Raw genomic sequence first — 20,050 nt, 5'->3', positions numbered from 1 at the left:
TAATATAGATATATACACACACACCCCACATCTTTATCCATTCATCAGTCGATGGACATTTGGGCTCTCTCCATAGTTTGCCTATTGTTGATAATGCTGCTATAAACATCAGGGTGCATGTACCCCAAAAACGATAACTTTAAAGGTGAATAGTTCAACAGTTAAGAACGGAAAGACTAGATGATTTAAAGGAAAGAAAAAAAAAAAAAAAGCAAGTGGTTCTCCAGAAAAATAGAACCAATAGGTTGGATCAGTGGCCACTGGCTCACATGACCATGGAGGCCACGAAGTTCCATGGTGCTGTCTGCAAGCTGGAGATCCAGGGAAGCTGGTGTGTATGTAATTCAGTCTGAGTCCAAAGACCTGAAAACTAGAGGAACTAATGGTGTAAATTCCAGTTCGGGTCCAAAGGCTCAAAAATCGGGTGGCAATGGTCTAAGTCCCAGTCCAAGTCTGAAGGCCCAAGAACCAGGAGTACCAATGTCCCAGGGCAGAAGATGGATGTCCCAGCTCAAGCAGAGGAGAAACTTGCCCTTCTGCTGCCTTTTTTTCTATTCAGGCTCACAGTTGATTGGACGATGTCTACCCACTTCGGTGAAAATGATCTTTTTTACTCAGTCTATCAGTTCAAATGCTAATCTCTCCTGGAAACACCTTCACAGACATACCCAGAAATGTTTTACTGGCTGTCTAGGCACCCCTTAGTGAAGTAGACACAACCATTACAGAGGTCTAGAAGAAGCCTATTCTGATAGACTTGCAGCTTCAGCTCCTACATGTAAAGAATCTGGAAGTCGTGGGGCGCCTGGGTGGCTCAGTCATTAAGCATCTGCCTTCAGCTCAGGTCATGGTCCCAGGGTCCTGGGATCAAGCCCCGCATCAGGCTCCCGGCTCGGCGGGAAGCTTGCTTCTCCCTCTCCCACTCCCCCTGCTTGTGTTCCCTCTCTTGCTATGTCTCTGTCAAATAAATAAATAAAATCTAAAAAAAAAAGAATTTGGAAGTCGTTAACTCATATCCTTACAAGAAAAAGATGAGAAAACTGAAAATCAATGGCTTTTCTTGGACCTGTGGGAGAACTAAGGTTGCATGACAAATTGCCACCCCAAGATCTGGATAGACAGGCAAATCCACAGAGTCAAAGTTGAGATCAAAATCCACCGGAGCCAGGGGCGCCTGGGTGGCTCAGTCGTTGAGCGTCTGCCTTCGGCTCAGGTCATGGTCCCAGGGTCCTGGGATCGAGCCCCGCATCGGGCTCCCTGCTCGGCGGGAAGCCTGCTTCTCCCTCTCCCACTCCCCCTGCTTGTGTTCCCTCTCTCGCTGTGTCTCTCTCTATCAAATAAATAAATCTTTAAAAAAAGAAAATCCACCGGAGCCATAAACTTGTAGGAATACTTAAATAGTAATTTTGATGAATTGCTGGAGGTTGACTGTGGGCTAGCTTAAGGGTGAGAAACTTCTGGGAGCTGCAGTGTTGGAGGGGTGGAGAGCATATATTCATAACAAGAGCCTAGTCTCCAGGGGAGAAGATTTTAGCAGAGCCTTATCCATGGTCACACAGTGTACCCACCAACTTTATACAGTGCAAGTATAGGTTGAAATCAGAGATAGTCAAGATCATCTGGAGAAAGTGTAGGATAAACAGGCGTTGCCAAACTGTCTTCTGGGAAGTCTTAGTTGCTGCTCCCTGAGCTAGTTTCTGTGGTGTAATAAGCTTGAGAAATTCTGTGTAATAAATACCTCTCCAAGTAAGTCATGATGTAGTAACATAGTAAAGACTCAGAGAAATCCCTAAGTAACATTGAAAACTACTACAAGTTCATTCTCAATTCTGTTTGCACATCAGAGGCATCATAAGAGTTTATTTCATTTTTAGTAAATATGATACCTGTGTCCCATCCCATACTTGAGAGGGGCCGATATCAAGACTTAAAAGAGGCAAAAAAAATGTTAATAAAATAGGTAGATCAAGAGAATAGTATTTTTCTCAGTAAAAGATGCAAGTTCTTTAATAATAATGAAGGAAACCAGAATGTGTCAGCCCAAAATAGGTCTCTTTGGCATAAAAATCATTTTTAGCTGAAGGCAATTAAGAGCAGCAAACCCAGAAAAAGCTCCCCTTTCCTGCCAAATGGCAGGATATAAATTTCCCTTTTACTGGAGACTGCACCAACAAGGAATCTGCAAATAAACATTTACTCCATTAGTTTCCTCACATGCATTTACCTTCCCACAGTCTGCCACCCTTTGCAGGCTGACTTTTTCCTGTCATTTTTCCACAAATGTATTGTTCTTTGTTAAAGATACTATGTAAGCCACAATTCTAAGCCTTCACTTTGAGTTACTCTTCATTTTAGGTTTTTCCTGCTTGGTGTGTGCTGCATGTGTTAATAAACTGTTTTTCTCTTATTAATCTGACATTTTGTTAGAGTCCCAGCTGAAAACCTAAGACTGGTAAAGTTTGCCTCCCTCACGGTACGTAGGTGGGCTCATGAAGCTTTGAGAAAGGAGGAAATGGTTTGGAATCACTGCCACCAGAGATGTAAAAGGAAGTCAAGGGATGAAAAAATAAAGTTGCACACCAAGCAGCTCAAAGAACCCACCTGAAGTCAGAAAGCAAGACTTTATAATAGAACCAGTCAACCTGGCTCAACAGCCCCAGAGGAGGATGGAGGAAAGGTAGTGATGAGTTTCCCAAGAACTGGGAATGAATAAGGCAGACACTGGAGGAAGTCCTGATGGGCAAGTGTACTGGTTTCCTAAGACTCCGTAACAAACCACAAACCGGGTGGCTTGACGTAACAGAAGTTTATTGTCTCACAGTTTATTGTCTTCCTTGTAGAAAGAGGATTTTAATTTCCCTCTCCCACACCGAACTTCTGCAGGAGTCGTAGGAGAGCATTACCGAAGAGGCCAGCAGCACAGTCTGAATACATAGCGAGCGTCTCCCAACATATGAGGTGTGACGTTAGCATCCTGCATAAACAGTGTGTAAGAATCTGACAGATGGGTAACAAAATGAACACTTGAGGTGTTCATGGTCAGACTTGGTCAGGTAAAGAACAGTCACAGTGCAGAGTAAGGGAAGATTTCCTTAACTTTCTGATCCAGAAAAGTGAGAGGTCTCAGTACTTCCTGGACAAGAGGAATGACTGAACAGAAACAGAGCCTACAGAGCTGTCCAGTTTCAGGGAAAGTGAGACAATCCTATACCAAAAGGCAACCTGGATTGCCTTATACAATAAGGGAGCAGTCACCTCCTATAATACGAAGTGTCAGGGTAAGGAAATTCCAACAGCCCAGCGATGCCAGCGAAGACCATGTTTCTTCTTCCTGTGCACTGCTACCGTGCTCCCCTCAGTCCTGAGACAGCTGCTGACATCACAAGAGGGGCTGTGTCTCCTCAAACACCTCTTCCTTAAAGCTACACAATCTATCCCCAGAAGCGCCTTAGAAAATGCCTCCTCCCAGCTCACTGGCCAGCACTGCCTCACGTGGGGCTGCTTCCCCTGAAGCCCAGGGACGGTGCTCCCCCGACCGTTCCCTCAGAAGAACCAGAAGAGGAGGAGGGAAGTGCAGCAAGTGGCCGCTGGAAAGGCAACCAACGGGTCCGCCATCCCTGTGCGCGCAGAGCACGCGCGGGGAGCCAAGCGAGTGGACGGTGTGGACGTGTCGCCTGGACCAGTAGTATGGAGAGAGAAGAGGGCCGAGGGGTGCATGTGCCTGCACCGGGGTACAGCAACAGGTTCTCGGGCAGGGGAGGAACAGCCTCATTTCCCACCCGTCGCTGCCGGGATGACTAGAGATGCTAACGGACTCAACCAAAAAAATGGCCGGAGGCGAGAGACGCGAGGACAAGAGAAGGTATATAGGTGCGTGCCGTCCACAGCGCCATAGAAGCAGATGCTCCCAGCCCCAGCATCGAGGAAAACTCCCACCCGGCTAAGAGCAGGCTCTTGCTTGGTAGGACTTACAGAAGAGCTTTTCAGGGGCCGAAAGCCAGCGGAACCCCAACAGAGAGCCCAGATGCCCACACGGGGGCCCATTTCTGAAGCATCAGCAAGCCCCATGACGTCCTCCCGACACACCCCCACGGCAATCTCCAGGTTATCCCGGTTCTCAACTTCCCAGTAATGTTTCCCTGAAGTGAAAACATTTTCTCCCAAAACACAGGGTAAGTGCTGAAATCTTCCCACAAACTGTGCGTTCCTCTGACGGTTCCTCCATCCACTGATGTAGCTCCATGCTGAAGAAAACAATGGCCAAGAACTGGCCGATGCTCCATTTTTCACATATCTCCCATCCTGGGAGAAGATAAGCTTGGGATGAGCCGTGTCTTCAGCTACATTTACAGCCACTGCAGAGAAAATGAGAGTGGCGATTTATAATGTGACAGCTTGGGCACCTGGGTGGCTCAGTCGGTTGAGCGACTGCCTTCGGCTCAGGTCATGATCCTGGAGTCCCGGGATCGAGTCCCACATCGGGCTCCCTGCTCGGCGGGGAGTCTGCTTCTCCCTCTGACCCTCTTCCCTCTCGTGCTCTCTCTCATTCTCTCTCTCTCAAATAAATAAAATCTTTATAATGTGACAGCTTACCACCAACCCTCCTCCAGAAACTTTTTTCCAGCTTCAGTTCCGAGCGTCTCCTAACAAGAACCATTAGGGATGAGACTCCCCACTGCCTCTCAACTGATCCTCGGCTGGGCCTGGCAGGCCAGAGTGCGGTCTCAAGCACAGTGAAATCTTCATTTCCCTTCTGTTCTAAACGACTAAGACCTAAAAACAGGGAGCTCATTGTTTCATGGCCCCAAGTCTTCACAATCAGCATCAAATTGGAAGAAACATTACCAGATTCTGACTTGTTCAATCAGGACCAGACCAAGACGGCGGACAGGATGGTGCTTTGCACTGGGACACGGAGGTGGCACTGTTAACAAGTTTTCTCTTCACTGGTTCCAGTTGTTCACTGGGCATCTCCACAGGCCCCTGACAGATCACTCAAAATGCAACCCACTATCCTAAGTCCCCTTGCATCCCCTTGGGACTCCTACCCCTTCCCATGCAGACATCTTGCCTTCTGCGTTCTCTGACCTGTAAGGGCACTAACTCCACCCGAACACTCACAGCTTAAAATCTTAAGGTTATCTGGCTCCTCTTTCCCTCTGACCCTGGATGGGTTATTTGTCACGGGTTGGGTTATCAGTCCCACCTCTGAAATACCCCTCAGGTTCTTTGCCTCTTCTCCGTCCCACTGCCACCATCTTCACTCAGGCCTCTGGCATCCCCCGCTTGAACGGTCTGACTTCCTCCCTGGCCTCCCTGCCTCCCTGGCCTCCTCCCAGACTCTCCATGTCTCTCTAGTTTATCGAGCCCTATTTTTTTAATCGGGAATGGATGTTAGGTGTTGACAAATGCTTTTTCTGCATCTACTGAAGTGATCATATAGTTTTCCTTTTTTTAGTTTGCTAAGGTGATGAATTACACTGACTTTTCAAATGTTAAACCAACCCTGCTTTTCTAGAATAAAATCCATTTGGTTGTGACGCATTATCTACAAATGTTAGGTTCAGTTTGCTAAAATTATCTTCAGAATTCTTCTGTGTCCATGAAGGACACTGATCTATATAGCGCTTTTCTCTTGTAATGTCTTCGTCTGATTTGGGTATCACGATAATGCAGGCTGCGTACGCTGCATTGGGCATTGTTCCCTCTTTAGTTTTTTGTTAAGAGTTCATGTAGAATGGAGATTTATTTCTGAAAAGTTTGGTAAATTCAGAGAAATGGGACATCATCTCTTTTTTCCATCTTAAGTAACATGTCCTTTGTCTCTTCTTGCATCAAAAATGTCCTCTTCGCCCTGCTGTTTGGTGTAGTTCCTCTCATATTTCTTGTGCTTAGGGCTTGTCGAGCTTATTGGATCTGTGGACCTAATGGCCTTCACCAAATTTGGAAAACTTGGGAACATTCTTTTTTTATTTTTTTTAAGATTTTATTTGAGAGAGAGAGAGAGAGAGAGAAAAAAATGAGCAGGGGAGGGAGGAGCAGAGGGAAAAGCAGACTTTCTGCTGAGGAGGGAGCCCAACACAGGGCTTGATCCCAGGACCGACCCTGAGATCAAGACCTGAGCCGAGGCAGACGCTTAACCCAATGAGCCACCCCGGCGCGCTGGGGCCATTATGCCTTCAGATATTTTTCCTGTCTCATCCGCATCCTGCTCATTTCAGGGGTCCCACGCACCACACGTAAGACTGCACGAGATTGTCCCCCAGCTCGCCAAGGTTCTTTTCATGGTTTAAGGTTTTTCCCTGTGTGTTTCATTTTGTAGTTTCCGCTGCTGCATCTTCAAATTCGATAATCTTTTTTCCTGCAACACCTCATCATCTATTACTCCCAACCAGTGTATTCCTCTCAATCACTGTAGTTCTATCTCCGGAGGTTTGACCTGGGACTTTTTTCGACCTTCCTGTCTCCAAATACTTCTTTATAAGATAGTGTGTTAAAGTCCTTCTGTGCTTATCCTAACATCTGGCTCAGTCCTGGGTCAGTACCAATCGATTATTCTCATTATGGGTCATGCTTTCCTACATTTTTGCATGCCTGGTAATCTTTGACTGGATGCCAGACATTGTGAATTTACATGGTTAGGTACTCATTTTTTAAAATCTTAAGCTTTGTCCTGGGATGCATTTACTTGGAAATAATCTGATCCTTTTGGATCTGGTGTTCATGATTTATAACGTGGGTCCAAAGCAGTGTTCAGTGTAGGGTTAATTATTCCCCACTAATGAGGCAAGATTTTCCCAGGAATTAAGAGTTTTCTAGTCTGGCTGCTAGGAACAGGCATTGTTTGGGCCCTGTGGGAACACCAGGAACTGTTCTTTCTAATCATTTTGGAAACGTCCTTCCTCAGTCTAAGGTAGATTTTCACAAGCATCTGCTGGTCAGTACTCTGCTAAATACTCAGGGGGACCTCTGCAGATCATCGCCCTCTGGATGGCTCTCTCCTCACCAGTACTCTGTCCAGTATTCTGCAAGCTCTCACTGCTTAGTCCTCCCTGGACTCCGCTCCATTCCTCAACCTGGCTTCACCTCCACTACCCTCCCCGCCCCTGCACAATGGCCTGGAAGCTCTTTTCAGGCTGGAGGCTGGAGCCATCATACAGCTAACTGCATTGTTTCACATTTCCTTGTCCTGTACTGCCTGATATCCAGGGTTGGGAAAACGGTTATTTCATGTACCGTGTCTGTTTTATTTTAGTTTTTTAGTTAGCTAAGTTTCAGGCTGAAGAGTAAATCCAGTCCCCATTACTTCATCCACCACATGGTTCTTCATCAGGGATGTGCACGAGAGAACTACCTGCCTAGCGTTTACAACACCTACATGCCTTGGCAATTCCCTGGAGATCCAGTAAATTTATCTTCAGACTTTCCTATGTTCACCATCTCAACCTCAGCTCCTGCCTTTCCCCACAAAGTACCTTATGGTTTAGTCACACTGGATACCTACCCCGCCATTTTCTCCACAGCTTAGCTCATGCTGCTCCTTCTGCTTACACGAGTACACCTCCATTTTCCACTTGGCAAACTCCTATTCATCCCTCAAATCCCAGAACAATGTCACCTCTGTGTGGAAACTTCCCCACTTCACCCCCAATAGCTCTTTCTCTGACCTTCCATAATATTTTACTCATACGTTGATAAACAGTAGATCCCACTATGTTATAAGTGATCGGAGTCTGCCCAATTTACTTGAATTCTTAGAAATAGGTCTTTTTCTTTCTGTATAACTAGCACCTTATACACACGGTGTGTGTTAAGTAAATGCTTCTTGAATGAAACATATACCCATGTATTCTAGTTAACACCATTTTGCCTGACCCTCCCACTAGCTGCATGTTCTGTTTCCTCTTTCCTTTCTAAAGTTTTCTCAGTGCTTATTCTCTTATTTTAAAGATTTCTTGCTTACCTTGGAATCGCTTCAGCATTTCCTTCATCATCGGAATCTGGCACACAGTCTTCACTGTCAGAACTTCAAGGGAATAGTCCACATCCTGGCTCTCACTCCTAAGGAAAGTACAGAAGGCTGCTCTTCTTAGGAGACAACTCAGGCAGCCAAGGCCCCCAACTCCCACTGAAGGTTCCAAGCCCAAAGCTCAGACCACCGCTCGCCCATTCCCCCTTGCAAAAGTGAGCGCTGGAATTCCTTCCCCACCGACTCTCAGGTGTGCCCAGACTGCTCTCTGGAGCCCAGGCCTGTTTCCCCGCCACTCAGGCCCCCATGAAAAAGCAGCAGCTCATACCTGGTCAACACATCTTTTGGATTCTGTGAAGAGAAGAAAAACATAAGCGAGTTACATCCCCTCCTCCCGAGATCTGGTACTCAACTTTATAAGCAGGTATTTCTCTATCGGTCGCTTTTGTTAATGTCACGTCTGATCTCATGCCGCCAAAGCCAATGGATTGAACACACGGTGTCTTTTTCTCCACCTGACCCCTCTGCACTGTTTGACAGTGGTAACCAATCCCTTTCTTGAAACCCTACTCTTTCTCCTTTGGCACTATGACACTAACTCTCTCCTGGGTTTTTGCCTACTTCTCCATCTATTGTCTTTCACCCACAGACAATAACAAGTGTTGGTGAGGATGTGGTAGGAATACAAAATGGTTCGGCCACTTTGGAAAACAGTTTGGCAGTTTCTAAAAAAACTAAATATAAATATACGATACAGCCCAGCCATTCTGCTCCTACTATCTACCCGAGAGAAATGAAAGTGTATGTCCAGACAAAGAATGGCAGACGAATGTTCACATCAGCATCATCATTCATAAGAGCCAAAAGGTGGAGATAACCCAAATGTCCATCAACTGGTGAACTGATAAACAAAATGTGACATATTCTATAATAAAATACTCTTTAGGAATAAAAAAAGGAATATAAATACAATACTAATGAATGCTACAACATGAATGAGCCTAAGAAACATTATAAAATGAAAGATTCCATGCACAAAAAATCACGTAGTGTATGATTCTGTTTATAGATATATTTAGAAAAGGAAATCTATGGAGTCAGAAAGTAGGTTGTCTGGGGCTGGAAGCAGCAACAGAGATTAACTATAAACAAGCACCAAGCTATCTTACTGGCGTGATAGAAATGCTCTAAAACTGGACTTTGGTAAGGTTTCCACAACTTGGTAAAATCACTTATTTAGTTATAAAAAAAGTACACTTAAAATGGGTGAATTATAAGATATGTACATTATACCTCGAAAGCTTAAAAAAAAAGGTATCAAAATGGTTCATTGCCACATGAAACAGTACTCAACCTCATGAGTCATTAGGGAAATGAATCTACCTTTTGGGAGGAGGGCAGGGGTGCCGACTGAGGGGTTGAGATAACATTCCACACCATCTGGGACGGCTGCAACTAAAGAACTGACAACGAGTATGGCTGAGCATACAGAGTGACTGGAGCTCTCACACACTGCAAGTAACAGTGGCAACTGATGCAACCACTTTGGAAAATAATTTGGAATCATCTACTAAGGCTGACCCAATGTACGCCCTGTGACTAGGAAATGCTTTTGCAGATACACAACTGACAGAAAGGTGGACATAAATGCACCAAAAAAGACATGTTCATGACTGCTTTTCTGTAATAGTAAAAAGTAGAAACAACCCACATTTTGCTACCAGTAGAGTAAATAGTATGTTTTGGTATATTAATACAATGTAATACTCTACAGTGGGGTTTTTCAACCTCGGCACTATTAACATTTGGGGCTGGATAGGTCTTTCCCGGGAGCTGGAGGTGAGGCGTGTTCTGTGAATGGTAGGATGTTTAGCAGCATCCACGGCCTCCACCCACTAGATGCTGGTAGAAGCCACCCCCAAATTGTGACAACCAGAAAGGTCTCCAACACTGCCCCCTGGGGGAGCAAAATAGCTCCAGGTTGGGACGTGCTACTCAGTGATGGGCACAAACTGCCATCTACAACAACATGGGCTAATCTCACAACATAATGTTGAGCAAAAGCAGCACATACCCCAAGACTCTTACTCAAAAACAGGCACGATGAAACTGTGTGAAAAGTCTGGAGGGAGAACAGCCTCGCAGAAAAGGGAAGGGGTGTTGACTGGGCCACGTGGAGGGCGTCAGGCAGGCTACGCATGTTCCATTACTTGACTTGGCTGGCGGTTTCATGGATGGGTCCCTTGGTGATAATCTGTCACGTTTATGATTTATACATTTTTCTCTAGGGACATTATACTTAAAATGTTTTTAAACATGTCTATTGTATTATGACAATAAAAGTGATGCTGTCTGAATCCATGGACCCAAGTAATATTTAAAGGGGAAAGTATAGCTTAAAAACATTTACCAGCAAAAAAAAAAAGGGTCAATGGAGATGAGCTAAGCATGCCAGCTCCAGAGGCCGAGAAAGAGCTAGAGCTATGGAGCAAACCCACGAACTAATAAAAAATAACAATAATAAAAACAAGAAGAGCAGATATCAATGATGTCACTGCACCATTACTTCTAGTGGTAATGGTATTAGGGCAACCTGGATTTCCATCACTGGAAGAAGGAACTGGCAAAATGTGGTGGGTGGACATATGGGTCCAACGTATATATGGCAACAGGAATGGATCTTAAAAACATAGTGAGTGCCTAAGGAAAAAAAATTAAAAATACATAAACCAAAGCAATACTGTGTATTGTGCAAGAACACATTCAAATAAAAAGATAAAAATTAGGAATAACTATTTTTTTGGGGGGATGTGTCTATAGTTCCAAGAATGGAAGGGACTTACAGGCTAAAAATGAAGGAATAAAGGAAAAAATAGATGGACAGGGGAGTAGATCAGTAAAATAAGTTCTCTTAGACCTTGAGACTCTATGATCCAGTTCTATCTTCTTTAAACATTTACCTACCCTTGCCCTCATACTGGCTGATAGACTTTTTTGTAAGCATTCTGCTAGCTCATGTGTCTCCTTGAAGTTTCAGATTCTAAGCAGATATTAAACCTATATTGAACAAAACTGTTTAAATGTGTTATTTCAAAGATTCTGCTAGAGTTTACATTTAGATATGTAACTGGAACTTCATGGCTCAAGCAAGTTGAGAAAGTTCTAGACAATTCTTGGAAATCATTACACTTCGATGGCATGTAACACCCTGCTAGAAATTTCCTGCTGAAAATAACTGGCGAGTGGGTTCCTGTATCTCTCTTCCTTAAAGGTAGAAGAGAATATTGTCTCCTGATAAGAAAAAAAAAAAAAATCATAGTTCAATGGTTCTTTCCTCTCGAGTCACATCATATGGAAGAAAGAGAGGTTTTGAGGAATCTAAGACCAAAGGAATTATCTCAGCAGAAAAAAAGAAGATGGTCACATATGTTGGATCCTATCCAAAAACTGAAATAGCTATAAGGACACTTACCTGCTGAGCATATAAAGGTAAAGATGAACTCCAAGGAAGGATAATAAACTGGCTTAAAAGTCCCAAATTTAAGTGCTAATGAATTACTTTTTTTTTTTTTTTACTAGGCTCCACGCCCAATGTGGGGCTTGAACTCTCAACCCTAAAATCAAGTCACATGCTCTACTGAATGAGTCAGCCAGACCTCCTAAGTGCTAATGAATTAGAATTACAACCTTTTAAAGGCTGCTGGATATTAGAAATTATTTGAATGAATATACCAATCAAAATCTGGGGCTAAGAGCAAAGTTATTATCAAGCTATGATTGTAATGATTAAAAATTAGTAAGAGGGCACCTGGGCAGCTCAGTTAAGCGTCTGCCTTCGGCTCAGCTCATGATCCCAGAGTCCTGGGATCGAGTCCCACATCAGGCTCCCTGCTCACCAGGGAGTCTGCTTCTCCATCTGCCTCTGTACCTTCCCCTGCTCATTTTCTCTCTGTCTCTCTCTCTCAAATAAAATCTTTAATAAAATAAAATAAAATCTTTAAAAATAATTAGTAAGAAAGATAAATTTATCTTAAAAACTGTTGATACAGTTACCTGCTTTGTGATTTTAGGTTGCTTTGTTTTACTATTTTAACAAATCATGAATGTACAAATAAGATGAGTGGACAAGTCTTAGATGTGCTTCAGATCCTACGCAAACTATTAGCCCAAGTGAACGTAGGTATCTCATAATACCTGAGCTCTGCATACCTAACTTTCCCATTGATTTCCTTTGAAAGGTGAATCTTTGATTCTTTAATGACAGTAGTATCATAATTATCAACAGAGAGAAAATATTTCTTCTATGAAACCCCCTCACCAGGAAAGACATGTAGCTCTAAAGACACACCACCCCCCCCACCCCCGGCCTGTCTCACCTGAAGCAGCTCCAGGCTGGAGCTTTCGCTCTTCTCCTTGACCTCTAAGATGAGCTGCTTCAAGGAGGTGATTTTCTGATGGAGCTTTAATGTGTTCTCATTCTGTCTCTTCTTCGTCTCTTCTTCTTCTTTGCTCAGTCTCTGAAGAAACAGCTGCTCTTCTTCTGCCAGGAAGTGGTGCAGCTTTGCAAACTCTGCGCTGATTGTCACTCGCTGATTCTTCATCTTCTCCTAGAGCCACAGGAGATGTGCTCAGTCCTTGTTTTTGCTCCTCAGTTCCGTACAAGAGACTCCCCAGCAGCCCATGGGGCTTCCACCCTAACCCCTCCCCTAGGAAGCCCCTGCCTGCCCTCCCCAGATTTCTGCTAATCTCTTTGTACCAGCCTGTATAGTATTAGTTCATTCTTTGTAACATTTCCGTCTCTACTACTGATGACAATGCCTTGTTTGTATATTTTTTAAACTAAAATACTTTCACATTTATTATTTAGTTTAGCCTCCAGAACACTTACAGTTTAGTTTCATTAAACCTTTAGATGTGCACGCGTGCCTCCCAACTAAACTAGTCTCTCTGAAAGCAAAGCCCATTTACTTTCCACAATGCCGTGGACCCAAACCAACAACCACCTAGGGAGTATACTTAGGAAACTAGGAAGGAGAGGGGCACTACCTTACAGACATGGGGATAAAGTATGTGAAACTCCCATCCCCCAAAACCGCAGGTCAATAGAGACACTTCCTGTTCTACCACCTTATCTGCAAGGAGCCTGACAACTATTCCCAACAACACCAAAGGGCCTCGGGGGCAAGAAATGCCCAATGGCTTCTGCTGTTACCTTCCACTTGGTAATGTTCTTCATTTCCACGTCCTGAAAATATATGGCTTTCTTCATCTTGTCCTTCAGACTACACTGAGTCTTAAGAAGCTTTTCCTGCCGGGAGAAATACAAATCAGAGAAACCCTCTTCCCCAGCATCCTGCTTGTTCAAGAGCTAAAAGTCACCTAATCCAAACAGGGAACAAGACTGAGAAAATGTTGAAGACAGTTACAGACCTAGGCATAAAAAGTATTCTGGTCTGAAATTTCATAACACTATATAGGGTCTGCCTATTAAGTTGGCAAAAAATGAAAACTGTTGAAGGATTAATAAATACCTAAGATTGGCAAGGGAGGCCTCTGACACTGCAACAGTAAGAGATTTTTGTAAAAAGGTGCCATCTTCGGTTAGCCAACATATAGTACATCATTAGTAATAAAAAAAAATAAAAAATTCTCATACAAGAAAAAGACAAGAAACAAAAGAAAGGTGCCATCTTTCTGAAGGGCAACTGAAAGGATTCAGAACTATTTAAAATGTACAGAATCCTACTTCCAATAATCTGTGCAATGAAACCCTGGCAAAAATAATATGTATAGTAATGTTCACTGCAGCATGACTCATCATCCATCAATGGGGAATTATTAAATAAATTATGGCGTATTGCTACTCTATACCAATCTCAGGTAGCTCTCAATATACTGACATGTTATATTAAGTAAAAAAAACTAAGCTGTTAGACAATAGTATTGCATAATTCTGTTTTGAAAAGAATAAATACATATGTACTTGTGTGTGTTTGTATTTTTTTTAAGATTTATTTATTTTAGAGAGAGAAAGAGTGGACAGACATGAGCAGGGAGAGGAGCAGAGGGAAAGAATAGCAAGCAGACACCCCACTGAGCGCAGAGCCCCCCACCAGGCTCAATCCCACCCACCCCAAGACCATGACTTGAAATGCAATCAAGAGCCGGACGCACGGGGCGCCTGGGTGGCTCAGTTGGTTAAGCGACTGCCTTCGGCTCGGGTCATGATCCTGGAGTCCTGGGATCGAGTCCCACATCGGGCTCCCTGCTCAGCAGGGAGTCTGCTTCTCCCTCTGACCCTCTTCCCTCTCATGCTCTCTCTCTCTCATTCTCTCTCTCTCAAATAAATAAAAAATCTTTAAAAAAAAAAAAAAAAAAAGAGCCGGACGCTCAACCAACTGAGCCACCCAGGTGCCCCTCGGTGTGTGTTTGTATTTAAATCAAAAAATCTGGAAGAATATATACCTAAGTAGTATTAACACTGATTCTTTCTGGAGAATAGAAATGTCTTAGAAGTTGGGGCAGGAGAGACTAAAAATTTTATAAATTTCTGTTTTGTTTGATTTTCTACAAGAGGCATATACCATTTTGTAATTTAAAAACCTGAATGATGGGGCACCTGGGTGGCTCAGTCAGGTAAGCATCTGCCTTTGGCTCAAGTCATGATCCCAGGTTCCTGGGGTCGAGTCCTGCATCGGGCTCCCTGCTCACAGGGGAGCCTGCTTCTCCCTCTCCCACTCCCCCTGCTTGTGCTCTCTCTCGCTCTCTCTCTGACAAATAAATAAAATCTTTATAAATATATACATACATACCTGAATGAGCTATTAAAAAATAAAAGGAGTCCATCAGCATTAACAACATGGGCTGTGGAGGGGCAGCACCTGGTAGCAGAGGGTCAGACGTGACCTCAGGTGGATCAGGCAGGTCAGAGGCATACACCCAAGAGGAAAACCAGCAGGTGGGGTGCCTGGGTGGCTCAGTGGGTTTGGCGTCTGCCTTCGGCTCAGGTCATGATCCCAGAGTCCCGGGATGGAGCCCTGCATTGGGTTCCCTGCTCAGCGGGGAGTCTGCTTCTCCCTCTGCTGCCCACCCCCCCCCACCCTGATCATGCTCTCACTCTCTCAAATAAATAAATAAAATCTTTAAAAAAGGAAAACCAGCAGGAACTGGTAACCAAATGGCTGCAGGAGAAAGGAGTCCAGATTTAGCCCCTGCGTTCTGGCTTGACAACAAGGACTGTGGGCTATTTACCAAATTAGGAAATACAGGGAAATGAGCGGTATGTAAATGGAAGGTGGGAAATTATATTCGACTTGAATAAATTGAGTTTGAGCTGTGTTGGGGACATCCCAATCGGTACAGTTAGTTAAGAGTCAAGAAAGAGATCTAAGGGGCGCCTGGGTGGCTCAGTTGGTGAAGCATCTGCCTTCGGCTCAGGTCATGATCTCAAGGTCCTGAGATCGAGCCCACATCAGGCTCCCTGCTCAGCGGGGAAGTCTGCTTCTCCCTCTCCCTCTGCCTCTCCCCCCAACATCATGGGCACTCTCTCTCTCTCAAATAAAATTAAAAAAAAAAAAAGAGAGATCTGAGCTGCAGAAGCAGACTAGGGAGTTTAGAGCACTGGCAGCAGGTGAAACCAGGGTATGAGTAAAATCCCCCGGTAAGTCTATCAAGAGGGGGATCCAGGCTGGAACTGGGAACAGCTGCATTTAGGGGGGGGTGCAGAGGATGAACATCCTGCCAAGAAGCTAAGATGAGTGGTGGCTGGTGAAAAACCAAGAAAGAATGGTTTCTTCTACAACAAAGCAAGAGAAAATTTAAATAAAAACTGGTGAAGACTGCCAAATGCTGCAGAGTGGCCGAGGGCAGCTTTCTGAAGTGTGAATGTATGTCAAAATAAAAAGCTGAAAGAAAAAGAAATGAACAGGGCGCCTGGGTGGCTCAGTTGGTTAAGCGACTGCCTTCGGCTCAGGTCATGATCCTGGAGTCCCCGGATCAAGTCCCACATCAGGCTCCCTGCTCAGCAGGGAGTCTGCTTCTCCCTCTGACCCTCTTCCCTCTCGTGCTCTCTATCTCTCATTCTCTCTCTCTCAAATAAATAAATAAATAAAATCTTTAAAAAAAAAAAAGAAAAAGAAATGAACAGAACTAAGAAATAAGCATGACAAGTTTTTTTTTTTTAATTCTTCCCTACGAGAACAATGAACACTAGTAGGTATCATTTTTCTTCTGATCATTTACCAATGACAATGGCTAAAACAAAGCGAGATCATTGAAAAGAGTGACAGCTCCAAAGCTGGCAAGGGTGTGGAGCAACTAGGGCTCAAATACGATGCCGGTGGCTGTGTGAAGGGCAACCACCACTCTGGGTAAAGGTCTGGCATCAAACTAAACACATACATCAGTCCCAGCCCCAGCGGTTCTACTCCTAGATGTGCATCCACAAAAAGACCTGTATGAAAATACATCAGTCTTGTTCCTAAGAGCCAAAAACTGGACACAGCCCAGGTACACAGTGATAGAAAGATGGATAAACAAACTTGTGGTACAGTCACAGAACGGAATATGATGCAGCAGTGAAAAGTAATGGACTACTGATAACGCACCAAAAAATGGGTCAATCTCAAAATATGCTGAGCAAAAGGAACCTGTATAGAGGAGTACAGACTATATGAGTCCATTTATATGAAGTTCCAGAACAGGCAAAACTAATCTTCAGTGGAAAAAAATTAGAAGAGTGGTCAGGTGGGGGGAGGGAGCAGAGATTGAGAAAAAGAGGGTGGAGGAACTTTCTGGGGTGATGATAATGTTCTTTTGATTTTAAGTAATCTTCACACCCAATGTGGGACTTGAACTTGCAACTCCGAGATCAAGGGTCACATGCTCCACCGACTGAGCCAGTCAGGCACCCAGGTAATGTTTATCTTGAGAAGGACTTAGGGTGCCCAGGTGTATGCATTTGCCAAAGCTCAGCAAATGTACGCTAAAGATGTGCATATTTAATTGTATTAAGTGTTACTTCAAAAAATACCACAAACAAATGTTAAGTGTGATTGATGGTATGCATGCTAAAGTATAGGAGGAAGTCTGCAATTAACTTTAAACGGCCCAAAAGGAAGTAAGAATTGATGGACACAGAGAAAAGGCGGATAGGAAGGTGATAAAGAGAGTAAAATGCTAATGGCAGAATCTAGATGCGGGTCTACCGGTGTTATAAAATTCTTCCAATTTTCATGTTTGCTTGGAAACTGCATATTAAAATGTTGGGGGGGATGAAATTAGGTTGTACCTCACAAAACCACCTGTGCTATGTTCTTTCTAATACAATGTTGTCTAACATTATGTAATCTACTTATTACCCCTGTTAACTTAAATATATAATCCTGCTACTTGGGAAGCTATTTCAAGTAATTTTATTCCTTTATCACTGATACAACTGCTACTTTGTGATCACTGTCAAATTTGATGTATATGGGAGGCCTGTAATCAGATAGTTGTTTTGAATGTGACCGAGATTTCTTTTAAAGTTTGCACTTTTACTTAATAATGAAAAAGTAATAATCTTTTAAATAGAATTTTTCAATTTTTTAAAAGCCCTTAACTGGGGCGCCTGGGTGGCTCAGTCGTTGAGCGTCTGTCTTCGGCTCAGGTCATGATCCCAGGGTCCTGGAATCGAGCCCCGCATCGGGCTCCCTGCTCCGCGGGAAGCCTGCTTCTCTCTCTCCCGCTCCCCCTGCTTGTGTTCCCTCTCTCGCTGTGTCTCTGTCAGATAAATAAATAAAATCTTTAAAAAAAAAAAAAAAAGCCCTTAATTCCAGTATGGGGAAAAAAAAATTCCAGTATGCATGAAATATCCTGTATTGACTCTACCTAAGACTTCTGGAATCCTGCCACAATTGGAATCTGAAAAGGGCCCCCAAACAGTGCCCCTGAATAAAAATGGGAATTCCGGGGACATTAGAAAACTCGTCCCCTGCAATAACAGAAACCGCCACGAGATGGCAGCAGGGCAACACCAAGCAGTTCTTCAACCCTAATTCCCACGCCCTTCCTCCTTCTACACTCCAGAAATACTGAGCAACTTCCAGTCCTCTAACATTTATCACATGCCATTCCAAGCCACCACACCACAGAATATGCTCTTCCCTTGGCCCGAATACCCTCTCCCTACCTACTGTACTCACCCTTCAAGAGTGAGTTCACATTCAACTCTGTGAAACCATTTCAAACTCCTCACTGATCAACCTCAGACCTGCTATGTCCTCCATACAAACTTGGATAATTCACTCACACACTGAAATTTTTGGTCTACATGCTTATGTCTCCTACAAGATAAGACCTATGTCTTTCTTATCCGTTTATGTCCAGATCCTAGAACAATGCCTGGCAGACAGTACTGAGTTACTCAGTGGATGTATACTTTGTAGTGCCACTTTGCATATCTCCTGTTTGTAATCAATTGATAAAACTGTAGAGCATTTTATAGTTTACAAAACACTTTAACTTGTATCATTAAACTCGTGTATTCAGCCAGTACTTACTAGAAACCAATTCTGTCGGAGACCACTGGAGTTACACCAGAGAAGGGGGTAGGACTACTCTGGAAAAGATGATCAAGGAAGGTCTTCAAGCTAAAAGCCAAAAAGATGTAAAGGATGGAAGGTGGGGGTAGAGAAAGAGAACAGGCTTGAAACAAAAGCAAGAAGGCAGTGTGGCTGGAGCAGAGTAAGATAAACTGATTTATGCAACTGAAACTCCTTAACCCACAAAATAGGCAGGACAGATAATCTCCAAATTCAAACATTAAGTGGTTTTTCGCAACTGATGAAGGAAGCTGGTAACAGACCCCAGCCTCATCACTCCAAGCCCAGCTTTTCCCAAATCCTCAGTGGTCTGTTATACCCGTAGGTGTACACCTGCACTGTCCAATACAGCACCCATTAGCACCTAAAATGTGGATGGTCCCAACTGACACGTGCTGTAAACGTAAACACAGATTTCAAAGGCCCATTATGAAAAGCAAGAGTAAAATATCTCACTGATCACTTTTCATAGCGATTTACTGTTGAATAATAGTTTGGATAACTGGGTTCGATAAAATATAGTATTAAAGTTAGCATCACCCGTTTCTTCTTACCACTAGGAAAGTTTTATTATATACGTGGTTCGCATCCTGTTTCTATTGGACAGCACTGGGATACACCCTTTCGGTTTGTCTTATTGAACTAGGAGCTCCCAGGGCCAGTACCATGAAAATTCTATGCAGACCCTCCCCATCCCAGTTTTTAAGCCCAGCTCTGAGATCAGTGTGACGCTTAACTTCTTTGCACCTGCGGGCCTGGGAAGGGGGGGTGGGGTCGTACGTTCAATGGGAATAGCAGCCACCTCGTGGGTACTTTCATGAGAATGAGGTAAACAGTACACGTTCCCGGGAACAGCGGCAGCCCCGCTACGGCCCGCTCACCCGGTAGTTGCAGAAGGCCTCGTCGATGGGCGCCATGGTGTGCGCCTGGTGCTCCCGGGACTCCCTGCACACCAAGCACACGGGCCGCTGGTCCTCCTCGCAGAAGAGCCGCAGCGCTTCCCGGTGGCGGCCGCACTGGCCGGGGGGCACGGGGCCCTGGGGCCGGCGTCGCGTCCTCTCCGTCAGGCGGGCCAGGGCCCAGTTGGGCCGCATCGCGGCGGGCAGCGAAGGCTGCCGGCACTCGGGGCAGGGGAACGAGCCGCCGCCCGGCGCCCAGCTGCGGTGCAGGCAGCCGCGGCAGAAGTTGTGGCCGCACTCGATGGACACCGGGTCCTCGAAATAGTCCAGGCAGATGGAGCAGGTCAGGTCCTCCTGCAGGTCCTCGGCTTCCATGCCGCCTCTCTGCCCCGGGTTCGGCTCCGACGCGGGGGGCGGGCGCGGGTGCTGGCGCGGGTGCGGGCGCGGCCGGCCGGCTGCTGGGGGCGGGGAGGGGAAAGTGCGGCCCCTCCCTCAGGGGCTCGGGACCCAGGCCGGGCGCGCGCCGGTGGGCCAGAGACCCTCGCTCATGCGCGCGCTGCGGAGCCTGAGCGCGAGCCCGGCGACCGCAGGATTTCCGC

The 20,050-nt window shown here is 44.9% G+C and overlaps 1 protein-coding gene across 1 annotated transcript; it reads right to left on the bottom strand.

Moving 5' to 3' along the window:
• Nucleotides 1–20,050, bottom strand: TRIM4 (tripartite motif containing 4). The gene is made up of 6 exons (XM_027610377.1): nt 19,434–20,050; nt 13,182–13,277; nt 12,346–12,576; nt 8,298–8,320; nt 7,964–8,061; nt 1–4,355 (listed from the first exon to the last, which is right to left on the bottom strand). Exons 1-6 carry the CDS (start codon nt 19,824–19,826, stop codon nt 3,769–3,771), a joined length of 1,428 nt encoding a protein of 475 aa, XP_027466178.1. The 5' UTR covers nt 19,827–20,050; the 3' UTR covers nt 1–3,768.

The sequence above is a fragment of the Zalophus californianus genome, chromosome 10 (assembly GCF_009762305.2).
Source record: "Zalophus californianus isolate mZalCal1 chromosome 10, mZalCal1.pri.v2, whole genome shotgun sequence".
Taxonomy (NCBI): domain Eukaryota; kingdom Metazoa; phylum Chordata; class Mammalia; order Carnivora; family Otariidae; genus Zalophus; species Zalophus californianus.
The sequence above is the reverse complement of the archived record's forward strand: the minus strand, read 5'-3'. Positions and strand labels throughout refer to the sequence as shown.

Coding starts and splice junctions, on each gene's coding strand:
- TRIM4 (XM_027610377.1), bottom strand. CDS start 19,826: ATGGAAGCCGAGGACCTGCAGGAGGACCTGACCTGCTCCATCTGCCTG. Junction 12,577..13,181: donor AGAACATTACCAAGTGGAAG/GTAACAGCAGAA, acceptor CTGTGGCTCTAG/GAGAAGATGAAGAATCAGCG. Junction 8,321..12,345: donor CCAGCCTGGAGCTGCTTCAG/GTGAGACAGGCC, acceptor TTCTCTTCACAG/AATCCAAAAGATGTGTTGAC.